This window comes from Bactrocera tryoni, chromosome 4 (assembly GCF_016617805.1).
Source record: "Bactrocera tryoni isolate S06 chromosome 4, CSIRO_BtryS06_freeze2, whole genome shotgun sequence".
In the NCBI taxonomy this organism is placed as follows: domain Eukaryota; kingdom Metazoa; phylum Arthropoda; class Insecta; order Diptera; family Tephritidae; genus Bactrocera; species Bactrocera tryoni.
Genome location: NC_052502.1, coordinates 73,606,107 through 73,620,613, shown reverse-complemented (window position 1 = coordinate 73,620,613; position 14,507 = coordinate 73,606,107). Strand labels below are relative to the sequence as shown.

General features: G+C 31.7%; 1 protein-coding gene and 1 long non-coding RNA gene across 3 annotated transcripts in view; one reads left to right on the top strand and one right to left on the bottom strand.

Moving 5' to 3' along the window:
- LOC120774002 overlaps positions 1 to 14,507 on the top strand; it is a 134,487-nt gene that overhangs the window by 79,206 nt on the left and 40,774 nt on the right. For both annotated transcript variants that reach the window (XR_005705209.1, XR_005705210.1), the window contains exon 4: positions 12,268 to 12,832. This is a non-coding gene — a long non-coding RNA (uncharacterized LOC120774002). The remainder of the gene's footprint in view (positions 1 to 12,267; positions 12,833 to 14,507) is intronic.
- Positions 10,099 to 12,020, bottom strand: LOC120774001 (cytochrome c oxidase assembly factor 7 homolog). The gene is made up of 3 exons (XM_040103277.1): positions 11,829 to 12,020; positions 11,335 to 11,624; positions 10,099 to 11,019 (listed from the first exon to the last, which is right to left on the bottom strand). The coding sequence occupies exons 1-3, from the start codon at positions 11,926 to 11,928 to the stop codon at positions 10,630 to 10,632; spliced, it is 780 nt and encodes a 259-aa protein (XP_039959211.1). The 5' UTR covers positions 11,929 to 12,020; the 3' UTR covers positions 10,099 to 10,629.

Sequence of the window (14,507 nt, the reverse complement as noted above, 5' to 3'; positions counted from 1 at the left end):
ATTAATGAAAATGTTGTTTCCAAAAGAATCTATGAAAAATGTTTGAAAAAAAAATTTAAATAAATGTCATGAAATTTAAAGAGAAATAAACGTATTATTACATAATTTGAACAACAAAAAATAAAAAATATATATAAAACAAAATTAAAAAAAAATAAAACAAAATTTAAAAATAAAAATAAATTAAAAATAAAAAATTAAAATGCTGATGTACGTAATTCCGTTCTGAGGTTAGGTTTTTTTTAGGTTAGGTTTTTTTTCTACTTTTAAAATTTCAATAGGGAAGGGTTATGACAATATAAACAAAAATATAAAAAATAAAAATATATAAAAATAAGTAATAGAAAAGAATTATAAAGTAATCAATATAAAAAAAAATACATTTTAGTAGAAAATGTTGGAACGATATAAATAAAAATAATAATAAAACAAAATAAAAAAAAAAAATAGATAAAAATGTTATTAAAAATAGGAGTTTATAAAAAAATTAAAAATAAGTAAAAGTAAAAAATTAAGAAAATAGGAAAAATTAATTAAAAAGTAAGAAAAAAGTGTTGTAAAAATATAAATAAAAAATAATAAAATTAAAGCAGCTAATTTAAGAAATCAAAAAGAAAAAAATATAATAAAGAAAAAAGTAAAAAAAAATTTAACAAACAATTAAAAAAAGAATTTTTTTAAATAAAAAAAAATTAAGAATTACATGTTATATAATATAAGTAGGGGAAGATTGTTTAGGGTTACCTTTAAACTATTTTTTTGTTTACTCGAAATTTACAGAACTTAATATTTTTATTGTTTACAACTTTTATTTTACTATACAAAAATACAAAACAGGGTTGTAATGATAAAAAAAAATTAACAAATTAAAAACAATTAAAAATAAAATAGTTCGTATAATTAAAATAATAATATAAAATTAAATAATAGTACTAACACAAATTTTAATTTATAAAAAAATTAAAAAGATAAATTTAAAAAAGAAAATAAAAATATAAAATAATAAAACTAAGCAATAAAACAAGATAATGGATAAAATAAAATTGAGAATAAAAAATTGCAATTAAAAAAACTTAAAAAAAAAATAAAAAATCAAGCAATAAAACTAAATAATGGAAATTTGAGAATAAAAAATTAAAAAAAAATTTAAATTTTAAAAGAATTAAAAAAAATAATTAAGAATGAAAGAATTAAAATTAAAAAAAAAAAAAAACTAAATAATTTAAAAATAAAAAAATTAAGCAATAAAATAAAATATTGGATAAAAATAGATTTAAGAATAAAAAATTTAATTTGAAAAATAAAATAAAGGATAAAATAAAATTGGAAATAAATATATTAAAATAAAAAAAAAATTTAAATTCAAAAAATTAAAAATAAAAAAATTAACAATATAATAAAATGGATCAAAATAAACTTGCGAATAAAGAGAGATTACAATTAAAAATAAAAACTTAAGCAATAAAATAAAATAAATTTGAATAAAAAATTAAAAAAAAATTGAAATTTTAAGAGAATTAAAAAAATAAAATAATTGAGAATGAAAAATTGAAAAAAAAACTAAAAATTTAAAAATAAAAAAGTTAAGCAATAAAATAAAATACTGGATCAAAATAGATTTAAGAATAAAAAATTTAATATGAAAAAAAATAATGGATAAAATAAAATTGGAAACAAAAAAATTAAAATAAAAAATTAAAAATAAAAAAATTAAGCAATATAATAAAAAAATGGATAAAATAAACTTGCTAATAAAAAAAGATTACAATTAAAAATAAAAACTTAAGCAATAAAATAAAAAAATTTAAACAAAAAATGAAAAAAAATTAAATTAAATAAAAGAAAAATAAAAAAATAGAGGATAAAATAAAATTGAGAAAATTAAAACTGAAATAATTAAAAATAAAAAAAACCAAGCAATAAAATTAAAGTGGAATTAAAGAGAAATATTTGATAATTAAAAAATCGCCTGGTTTAATATCGGCTTAAAGACAATAAAATAAGTATGCGAATAAACCAGGCGATTTTGGAATTTTCAACGATATTTTTTTATAAAATTTTTTTTTACATTTTATTTTTTGATTTGTTTACCACTTTTAATTGTCCATTATTTTTGTCTGCTGTAAACAAGGTCTCTCTCTTCGCAAATATTTGCTTATTTTATGTAGACCAAGAGGACCAAATAAAAGAAAGATAAAAGTAAAATAGTTGATTTTTGTTTGAAGTTAGGTTTTAACAATTCGTTTATTTTTCTTTTTCTTTTTTTAATTTAATTGGCCATTATTTTTGTCAGCTGTAAACACAGTCATTTGATCTAATATTTGTATATTTTTTGTAAGCCAAGAGGCTTGGCCACCGATTAATTTTGGTCGCTACGCGTTATGCACACGCGCCACGGCATTCAGCCATTTTGAATGCCAAACTTTTGTTTTATGTTCATTTTGTTTTTTGCGCAGTATTGTCTGGTAACAGTGCGTATGAGTAACAACTGTAAATACAGTATGTGTCCCTTAAATTACACACACTCCTCTCCTCTTGCAATTTTGAGCGACCTTCGAATATCTCACTGATTTTTTGAGCAGTATTGCCAGTTCAGAAACGCAGCACCCTGAAATTTGTTTACTGTTATATAATTTTTTCTCGGTTGCAGCAATAACTGAGCCAGAAATTATTGTTTAAGAGTTTACACCTGACTAGAATATTTAAAAAAAAATTTTTTTTGGCTCATATTACGCTGAAAGCGAGAAATAAGTTTGAATTTGAACTATAAATTTTCAAAGACAAACCCTTCTTAAGGGCTCTGGACTTGCTGACACAAATAAAATACACATTTTTCTCTTTAATTACACTTTTCTTTCTTCTTGGGGGCTCTTAATTGGCCTAAATACTTAAAACACTTATGTATGCTTCTCTTTATTTCCGTTTTTCTGTTTTTTGAGACCTAGAAACTCTAGACTGGCCTAGCTCCTTAAAACACAGATGTTTCCCTTCATTTCCATTTTTCTATCTTCTTGAGGGCTTTAGAGTCTGGACTAGCCTAATTCCTTAAACCACATCACTTTTGTCCTGCCTTTCTTTTTATTTCTTTCTCCATTTCTTTTTCTTACTCTATCTCTCCTTCTCTCTCTCTCTTTCTCTCTCTCTCTCTCTCTCTCTCTCTCTATCTCTCTCTATCCATCTTCCGTTCGTGTGAACTTTTATTTTGCTGTGAAATCGTAAAAAAACTACAGTTACGGCTATTGTTGCCACACTGCTTCAATTGATAACAAACGAAAGTCTTAATTGAATTTGAGAAACGAGAGAAAAGTCAGCAATAATCACTACTACAAAAATAAACAGAGTTTTAAAGTCGTAAGGGTCCAAAAATTCCTACATATAGGCGTCATTTAGCAGATTTTACACACGCAGAGTTGCATTGACATAATGTAAATAACTATACATGCATCGCCGTTGGTTTCAACTACTTACAAACACAAACAGAATTCACTGCAGTACCAAATGAGATAATCTTCTGAAGGAAAAAAACCAAAAGAGATGAATCTGTAGAATCTGTAAACTGAGCGCCCAAGCGACAGGCACCCGACTGCGCGAATGCCTTGCTAGCAAATATTCAAACACGAGTTTACAAGCAATAATTTAAAAATTGTCTTTCTTGCTCCGTTACCGCTGCCGTTATTAAGTGACAATAACTATTAAGGAGAGTGGTGGTCATAAAAGCAACGGTTCATGATTACTGAATATCCAAATACACACACAAACGCACATGTAGATTAAACTTTATATTATTATTTTATTCAAAAGACTACAATGTGTTTTTTGTTAGCTTTCAACAATTTAATGCTCATACAATGGAGACGGATAAAAGTTAGACTGAAAGCAGTGAGCAAAAGTAAAGCATAAACAGTTAAATCAGCTGTCAGTTGTATATACATTTCCATTATTTATATAGGAAGTTTGAGGACAGTCTTATTTAACATGTATGCCCAGTTGTTTATGAAAAATTGTGCGTGGTATTGCTGGAATGTCTTTGAAAGTTAGAGAAATTGGGGTTGCATGGACTGCAAGCAAGAGTTTGAAATTTTTTTCATGAAGTATTTGTTCTCTCACAATTTTTTCTCTTTATTATGTACATATTTCATGATACATCCGATTGAATCCAAAAGCTAGTTCGGAAAAGAGCGCGACTATTTTGCGAGCTCGCGTATGTTTTGTCTCATTCAGGCGAAAAAAGGTAGTTAGGGAAAGGTATACAAGCAGATACCACCGTATCTTACAAGTAATAAATGACGGTTTTTTCGATTTCATAGCACTCTAATGACATTATTCCATGAAGAGAAGGGTTTTAACGACAGAAGAGTTTACTTGAGATTTCCATATTTATGGAAAACTAACCTGTGATAGTCATTATATATAAGATTGGATCAAACAGCGAGGTTGGCAAAGAAATTTCTCTTATTCAGTCGAGACTAGCCAGATGGAGGAAGGTATATATTCCGATACCGTTTTTTAATGTTTAATACAAGACGACTTTTATCGACATAATTTCGTTACTCCGTGATGAGTAGCCTTTAGTCCAGTTCAGAATTTACTTGAGCCTCCCTGAATAACCTGAAACAAGCATGCAGATTTTGTACTAGAAAGATTGTCAAAACACTTCTTTAGTCGTCGGATCTCGCTGAGCATTTCTAACCTAAAAGGTCCGTCAATTTAGAATTTACTTTAACCTCCCTGCATAACGTCAAACAAGCCTCTGATGCAGATCCCGTACTGGAAACATTTCTTTAGTCAATGGATCTTTCTGATCACATTTAACCCAAAAGTTCCTTCATTTTAAAAACTTCTTGAGCCTCCCTGAGTAACATCAAACAAGTCGCTGATACAGATCCTGTACTGGAAATATTGTCAAAATACTTCTTTATGCGTTGGATCTCTCTGAACATATTTAACCAAAGAGGTCCGTTAATTTAGAATTTACTTGAACCTCCTTGAATAACGTCAAGTAAGCCTCTGACGCAGATCTTGCACTTGAAAGATTGTCAAAACAGTTCTTGGATCTCTCTGACTATATCTAAGCTAAAAGTTCCGTTAATTTAGATTTTACTTGAACCTCCCTGAGTAACGTCAAACAAGCCGCTGATACAGATTTTGTACTTGATTCAAATAAAGACCAAACATCAGTCATTAAAGCGATTAATCGGTACATGTAAAAGATATTGATGAGACAAGTTAGTCTTTACGATCAGCTCCTGTTCGACTGTGAGATCCTTCTGGTCTGGAGTAAAACACAAGAGATCTGCTGAACTACAAGTTCATATGGCCACTATCGTAAGAGTTCTTACTGGACATTGTCCAATAGGCTTGAAATCTTATCGGACGTTAGTTCTCAAAGAAGTTTGTAAGAGAGCGAGGTGAAAATCTAGGCACTTTCCCCTCCATTGTTTTTCCTTTGCAAGACTGAGGCTAAAACACCGCTGTAATCTTATCTTCGGCAAACCATAAGACATAGTCGAAACTGATATCAGCCGTCTCAACGAATTTGTGATAGGCTCAAGGCGCTTTGTCGATCTGTAAGGATGTTATGATCTAGTTCTTAGGTGTTTATGGTAACCACAAAGGACCGGCGTTGTAAGCTATTTAAGTGAGATCCCCCTTAAGATCGACATCCTAACCTAACCTAACCTAGTCTTTGAAGTGATTATTTAGACGAAAAATGTGTGCCAATGTTGTGATGGAAATATTTTTATCAGTATTATCGCAAAAGTTCTCTTTTGTTTACTTGTTTTATATGTGTTAGGAAGCAGACCACTGGCATAGGATCACAGGAATTTCACTTAACACTTGATGTAACCTGATACCCTCCATAGTGGCTGTCAGTTGGAAAAGTAAAGACTCGGTTATGGAGAACCAAGGACAAGAATTTATTGAAGAAGTAAGAGTTTCGAGCGCATTTCTGGTAAGAATAGGTTCTCGAAATAAATCGGGTGAAGTCTTTGAAGCACGCTCTTACTCTGGAATGCTCGATTGGAGATATGTAGAGTACAAAGAAGCGTAGAGACTTAACAAATTGTTCACAGTAAATGCTGTAAAGCCTCGATCACTGTAAAAATCTTCATACACTCACATTCCGATGCTGCGTTCTAACCAAAATTCTTGCAACGCTGGGACTACAGTTGGTAGAGGCGACGAATAGAAATAACTACAATCCTCTCGTGTAGCAAAAAGTCGGTAGTGATCTTATTTACGCTCGCAGTCTCACTTTCAAGTATATACTTGTGCCTAAACTTAACGCAGATTTTGCTTTATTGAGCAGAGAGTTAGAATATCGGCGAGTATATGATTCCAGAATTATGTAAACTAATACTGACTTGCGAATATTCAAACATTTTTATGCAATTGAAAAATTACTTGATTATTTTGTTGGCGCTGCCAAGCTTTAAATTGTGACGTGTGCTCTCTCAAACCGTTAATGGAACCCACAGCAATACACTAAAATTAGACATCTCAAATGAATGCAAAGATCAAATTTAAGTTAAACGTACACAAGCAAGTAAATATATATTGTATATAAAATGTATATACTATATGTATATATATACATATACACTATGCTTGAATATATGAGGTAAACTGAACTTTCGGTAGAATTGTTAGTCGCTTTGCAGTGAAAATATGCCGAAGGTAAGCTGGCGAGTTAAAAATACTTACTTGCTTATATGCCGATTTAATATATTTACATATACATATATAATATATACATACATATACATATATATATATATACATATACTATATATGTACATAGTTATCTGTATATAAGATATCTCGGTGTATTCTTCGCTATTAATTTAGACGGTGATATCGCACCCATTCAAAGTAATTTATGCATACGCTCATACAAATATGTATACATACATGTATGTACTATATATATAGTATACTTCAGTATATTGAAACCCACATACATATACATATTTCCATGAAAGTCTACTAAAATATCTAAGTGGGTGCTCTAGCACCGATCACTTCATGAAATAATCAAGCAAAGTTAGTGAGCAAACGCTCATCGTGGTAGATCAGCTAAGCATCAGAGTGAGGCACACTTAATCAACGACGTGTGTTGCAAGTTATTCAAACTTATATACATACCATAAATACGTTTTTGTATATATATTTAAATCAGCGTTAGTAGGTTTTGCTCCATTTATACTGAAATCTAACTACATTCATTGAGAAAAATCGATCCTTAAAATTTCGTTTTACCCTTCTTGTAACTCTTCGATTTTTCGACGCTGCAAAAAGAGTTGTATATTTTTGAGGATCTAAACTTGATAGATGGACAGCTTAAGCGTTTACAGCCGAGTTTACAGAGCGCGCCAGCCGTTCTTCCTTCTTTCCTGGTCACCTTCTTTCCTCCTCACCTGGTCCTTCCAACGGAGTGGAGGTCTTCCTCTTCCTCTGCTTTCCCCGGCGGGTATTGCGTCGAATACTCTCAGAGCTGGAGTATTTTCATCCGTACGTTTGACATGAGCTAGCCAGCGTAGCCGCAGTCTCTTAATTCGCTGAATTATGTCAATGTCGTCGTATATGTCGTACAGCTCATCGTTTCATCGACTGCGGTATTCGCCGTTACCAATGCGCTAAGAACCATAAATCTTCCGCAGAACCTTTCTCTCGAAAACTCGTAAAGCCGATTCATCAGATGTTGTCATCGACCATGCATCTGCACCATATTGCAGGACGGGGTTGATGAGTGACTTGTGGAATTTGGTCTTTGTTCATCGAGAGAGGACTTCACTGCTCAATTGCTTACTCGGTCCGAAGTAGCAACTGTTGGCCTTGGATTTCGAGACTGGCGTTGTTGTTGGTATTAATACTGGTTCCAAGTTAGGCGAAACTATCTACAGCTTCGATGTTATGACTGTCAAAAGTGGCGTGGGAGCCAAGTCGCAAATGCACGCACGTCTAAAACATTGGAGACCTAGTTTCCGTCTATCACAACATGATCGATGTGGTTGATGGTTTTTCGATGCGGAGACAGCCATGTAGCCGGCGAAGTGGATCAGCCTCAACCTATTTGGGGAAGTTTCATCATGGAGGCTGAATTTACCGACCGTTGTGTCAAGGATACCTTCTTTACCCACCCTTACGTTAATGTTGCCAAGCACGATTTAAATATCGTGGTTTGGGCGGCATGCTCATAGAAGGCATCTTTGGTCGCAAATCATCGATATATGAACACTGTAGTAAACGCCACAAAAACCTACGCGTCTCAGTCCTTGTCCCGTCCATCGCATTTCTTGGATGGAGGTCAGCCTTTACTCTTACGAGGACATCTCCAGCTGGGCAGCAGCACCTTCCCAATTAAGGAACCGGACATTCCAGGTACATGCCCTTAAATCATAATCCTTAATACGTTAGCAGTGGTTGTCATTCAATCGTGTTCTGCCTTTTTCATGGGGGATGTTTTTTACGTGGCGGGACCCACGTCTGGGTATTTTCAAATAACGAAGACCAAAGCTGTTGTTGTAGCGGTTATCTAATTCCTGTTTGGGTCTTCGAAATCATCTAACGTGAGGCCCAGGAAGCATGCTGTTTTGACGAGGTCGGACCATAAGAGGTGGGGTGTTAGATAAGTGGATTCTTTGGGTAAAGAAGTGGTTAATGTTATACAGGGACTCTTTGCACGGAATACATATGTATATTTCATATGTCGGGATGGGTTCTGGATATGTAGGAATTTAACCTGCTAAAATTCCTAAATCGAAATTGCGCAAGGATCACTCTATATTCGCGATAAAACTCCAGGTCGAGATTTGAATCCAAGTACGCCATTCACGAATAAATCTGAAGTTCGTTGGGTACGTACTCTGGTGAGCGCATTAGTTTTCTATGAAAGCGTCCCAGCAGCCACTTAAAAAGGATTGCATTGTGTGCCTTAACCGGAAGCCTGTAGGTCTCACTATGCAGGTGTTCAACAGGGACATCAGGAGGCTACCAGTTATCTTACGGAGTATAGTGTTCTGAAGCTTCTTCGTCTTCGTTTCAAGACGTCCATGCCACCATATCGGTGCTGTGGATTTAATGACAGACTTGTCGAATGCCTTGTAAGTTGCCAACAACATTTCTTTGTCTTTTCCCATTTTTTGGAACCGACTGTTTTGAGAACTGGTTTCCTATAGGACCTCGGTAATAGTCGGAATTTATCAAGATTTTTATGACCTGGTACTAACATCACACCACATATTTTGGAAATATCCTAACACAAAATCAACAGCTTTCAGACATTTATTGCCGATTTAAGAGATCTTACACTGCCGACCTAGCTATATTCCCCGTAACCACATCTTTTCCATTCTTAAAAGAGTTCTTTCCATTATTAAAAGTGATATTGATATGGAAAGACCAGAGTCCTAGCACTAAAGAGGGCAGTTTACTCCCCTCAGCAGAAGTTTGCAGCTACAATTAAAAAAGATCAGCAACTATAGCTTATGTCATGAACTGCCAGCTGACTTGCCACCGCCTTCCATAAAATATTAGCTGACTCAGTGTTTGCTACAACAACCAACGCCACGACATTCGACTCCACTTCTCTTAACGACATATTTTTTATAATTTAATCAAGATACAATTAAGGTATTATACTCGTACTAGCACTGCTATGGATGTATTCATGTTTGTATGTATGTATGCATAGCATATTGTTTATTTCTTTTGATAGAACAAATTATATTGTCGGCGCGGATGTGTTGCAACATCAGTAGGAAAAGAAAATATGTAAAATGAATACTTAAGTATAACAGCAACAATAAATTATTTGTGCGTGACCCGCTATTGCGGAATGCGTCAATGGCTTTGAGTGCAAGCGTACGCGCGTTGCCCCAGCAATTGATATGGAGGTGTAACATGCAATTATGCTTACTAGTACACACAGGCACACACACACACATAAAAAATATGTGTTTTTTGTACCGTGAGCAGGGTATATCAAGTTAAGAAATAAACCTGTGTAAACGTTTCTTCTCATTATTAATCATAATTTGCAACTTTTTTTGTATTTTTTACTTTTATTTTCATTTAACTAAATATCCCACATTTATACATTTGTTTAAAAATTTAAATAAGTTACAAAGTTAACTGTACTCATTTATTATAACCTAAAAATTAGTCAATCCTTTCCATGTACATTCTCCGCTTTCCACTTGCGTCGTTAAATTTTCGTTTGCTTTTCATATTCCTTCTTTTTCAATTAACATGCACAAGAACATTAAATTAACTTTAACTTAAACAATTAAATTTGCTTAAAAAGCAACATTAGAAAATATCAAAAAGCAAGCAGTTAGTCTCTCTTGAATATTATTTTTCTGCCATGGCGTCTAACTAATTTACCGACTACTTACAAGTAATTTTTCAAATTTAACGAAAAACTATGTTCCTTTTTAAGCGAACATTCACGCAACTTGTTATGCATACAAAAAAAATTGATTTTTGTTTTAATAAAAACAAATTTTGTGTTTTTAATATTGCAGCCGCTTACGTCTTTATATTTTTTGGAGCCCTTAGTTGCGCTTTAAATTGTTACAATTTATGCCAGCGCCACTAACTCCATACTTCGCTTCTTCTTCTACTTGCTCAGTTCGGCATTTTCATGCCCTGTTGGAACTCTAGCGTCTGTTGTTGTTTTTTCACTTCATCCTGCATTTCCAGAGCCATTTTCTTATATTTCTCCGCCTCCTTTTCATTCTTTTCAATGCCATCGCCACGCGCATACATCTGGCTCAGATTTGCGCATGCGTACATATTACGTAGTTCACAAGCTTTATAGGCAAATTCGAATGCCTTCTTCATATCCTTTTGTAAAATGTAGTCACTGTCTTTCGGTGAGACTTTTTTGATATCCGTAGTGCTAACCTGTGTTGACGCTTCCGGTTTCTTTTGCACGCCGGAAATATGCATGCCAGAGAGGTAGAAGCAGGCGGTGGCATTATTCATGTCGCAGCTCTTCGACAAGTATTCGATGCCCTGTAAATAAGGAAATAAGTAAGAAATTTATAATGCGAAAAAACAATAAAACTGAACTAGTATTTTCGTTACATGCTAATTGTCGTTTGTTAAATCAAATATCGCCTGAAAATGTGAAAAGATTACATTTTTTGCATTGCTTTTGTTTTAAATCGTAAGTGTGTGCAGGCATAAGCACACTCTTAGTACAAAGCGATATCTCAAAAGTGTTATGTCACACTTGTAAACATATAAACACAAATATACTATTACTTTAGAACACATTAACAAACTAAACAATTAGCATATCTACTAACTTATACCGTTGATTTATACCTTGGGCACATTACGGTCGATTTCTTTGTGCATGGAACGCGACACCAATAGCAATCCTGTATGCAAACATGCATCGGGATCGTTGAGTTCACAGCCTTTCTCATAGTATGTGTACGCACTACGCGGATCACCCTTGCTCCCGCTTTTGCCTTTACCCAAGAAGCTGTAATTACCGAATTTGAAACAGGACTTCGCATAACCGTAATCGTCACATGTAGATTTGTATACTTTCGCCGCCTTTTCAAAGTCCTTCTTTATGCCCTCCAAATAATCGCCCAAGAGATGACAAACTATAATATATAAGTTAAGTTGTGTTAAACAAAGTGTGTACGTGCATTTTGTGTAATTGATAAAAGTAACAAATATACAAAGCAAACGCTTGCGAAACAGGCGCTAATACAATGGGGAGGTTAGGTACCCCCGCCACCCTCGTAGACTTGAGTGATTGCATATGCGGCTGTTGTCTTTTGCTGTGCATGCAATTAGCAATTTACCCTCTGGTTTCTTCTCCGAATAACAGCCAAAACGATATTCGACGCCCAATTTATCTAAGTACTCCTTGACATCGGATTCTTTCTTTAAATCGTAAGCCATTGTTTATAGCTTTTTCTTAGATATTTAACACTTTTAATTTTAGCGACGTCTGGAGAAATAGAGATTTGCCGTAATAAAGTAAAATTTGCCGAAATCTAGTGAACTGTCAAAATCACTTGTAGAGCAAGATTGCCAAAACCGCTCGTTTTTGCGATTTATTAAAAAAAATTGAAAAAATTTGTTTTGAGAAAAATTTAAAAATTATATTCTATAAGATAGTTAATATAGTAATTTATATATCTTAATATATAACTTTTTATTTGAATATAATTTAAAGTAAAAAAAGACTAACTACTAATCGATGTAATTAAGTTCAACATTTTTTTATCTCTTTATTAGAACAAAGTAACCCTGAGTATTTCACAACTAGATGTCGCGCTTGTGTAAGCAAACTGACAGTTAACGGAAATTAAATTTGTGGTGTCATGCAATTAGACATTTTTTACATTCTCTAAACATTTAAATCTATTTTATTAAAAGTGAGTATAATTTTCATTCAAAGCTTGTTAAAACTGGTTAAGGTGGCTTAAAGTGTGTAAATAAGAAGCAGAAATTGTGAAGTAATCAGAAAAAGTGATTTAAGTGCAATAGCAAAGCGCCCAGCAGGCATAAGTGCCACGATGTGCTGCTTTATGTGCTAAAACTGTCAACAGGAGTAGAAGCAAAACCTTTTTTTCTAACATTTACGCTTCTGTAGAGTAAATTTGTTGAAAAGTACATTAAATATTAAATATTATTAAGTATTCATCATGAATACTCGAAAGTGTTACATCTTAATTATAGTGTGCATGCACGACCAAATAGTGTGTGAAGGTGTGCAGAACTGTTGGCGCGGAGCTGCAACTCATACTTACTCAGTTACTACCAACACGGCAGCATTTAAAACACTGGAGCATCTGAAACGGTGAGTTTTTTTTTACTTTTTCCTAAACCAGCAATAAAATATTTTTAAGAGTCGCTGCGAACTCTTTTGATATATGGTGTTAGTATATCAATATTGAACACGTCCAATTAAGTCTTAACTTTCAAAAAGCATTTAAATAGGGCAGCAAAAGTACTTAGTTTATTAGGTTACCATTTTTTTCTAATCCTTACATGCTCATTTTAATTATTCAGCAATATTTTTAACATATGTATATTTGTCTGTCTGTTTACTAGCACTTTATCTACTACAAACATGTGGTTATGCGCCTAAATAAATACTTTGTAATATTATAGTTTAATAAATTTGTATTGAATGTTTTAATACATATTAAAATGCGCTTATACATAATTATTGTACGCTTAACAACACATTTGAGTGTGTTTCCTTTAATATACCAATATTCAAAAGTTTTTAAGTTAGAAATTAAAGCTCACAGGATGGGTGGGTTGGGTAATAGAAGAGTGGGATTGGTTGATAGTGGAAATGTGAAATAAAGCTGAAGTAGAAAATAATTTAAAAAGGGACAGTAGCGGATTTAAAGTAATCAAAGCAAAACTGTAAAGGACTTACTTCTGGAGGAAACCTATGTTGCTAATCTTTTAAAAATTTTATGTAGAACTAATTTTGAATTTTTTTGTTCTTGCCAATATCTGAAAAAAATTAAAATTAATTTTGATATGAGAAAAGGTGGGTAGGGTGATAAAAGACCTGTATTGAGTGACAGAAGAAATATAAAATAAAGTTATATTAGCAAAAATATAAAAAATATAGAGAAGAGGACTTAAAATTATGAAACCAAAACAATTAAGAACCTACTGCTAAAGGAAACCTACGTTCTAATTTTAAAAATTATATATAATTTTATATTTTGAATCCCAAAATTAGATTCAAATTAATTTTTTAATTCAAAATGTTTGAGATTAAAAATTGAAATTTTTTTATTTTCAGTATTATGATTGAAATCTAATTTTTAATCCAAGATGTTGTTGGTGTTAAAACTCGGAAATTTCGGAAACTTTATTTTCAATAGAAATTTTTGAAAATCTTTTAAATTTTTTATCTCAAAATCAGTACTATGTTTAAAATCTAGCTTTAATGCAAGGTGTTGGTATTAAAACTTGAAAATTTTGGATAGTTTTTTTCAATTCAAAGTTTTAAAAATTATAATTTCAATTGAAAATTTAATTTTAAATTTTTAATCACAACATCTTGTATTAAAAACTGTAAATTTAATTTCTAGTATTTAAAATTTATGTTTTGGGATTAAAATTTCAATTAGATATTAAAAATTTAATATAATTTATTATTTCATATTTTGTTTTAATTTTTAATTAATAATCAAAAAGTTTTCAAACATAAATTTTTAATCTCAGACGTTTGGGAATAAAAATTAAAAATTTAATTTCTTGGATTCCAAATATCTGTTTGGTGAAAAATTAAAAATTTCAATTAAATTTGAAATTTATTTTTAATTAATAATTAATTTTTAATTAATAATTTTCCAAAGTTTTCAAAAACGTTTAGTCCAAGAAAAAAATTAAAAATTTAAAAAATTGAAAAAAATTAAAATTTAATTAAACATTTAGTTTATTGGATTAAAATTTAAAAATCTGTCGAGAATAAAAAAAAAATAAAATTTACCTCTAAATTTTTT

Bases quoted from the DNA above. Each gene is read 5' to 3' on its own strand.
- LOC120774001 (XM_040103277.1), bottom strand. From the start codon at position 11,928: ATGGCTTACGATTTAAAGAAAGAATCCGATGTCAAGGAGTACTTAGAT. The intron at 11,625-11,828 runs GTAAATTGCTAA...TATATATTATAG, and splicing joins TTCGGAGAAGAAACCAGAGG to TTTGTCATCTCTTGGGCGAT. The intron at 11,020-11,334 runs GTATAAATCAAC...CCTTATTTACAG, and splicing joins TCGACCGTAATGTGCCCAAG to GGCATCGAATACTTGTCGAA.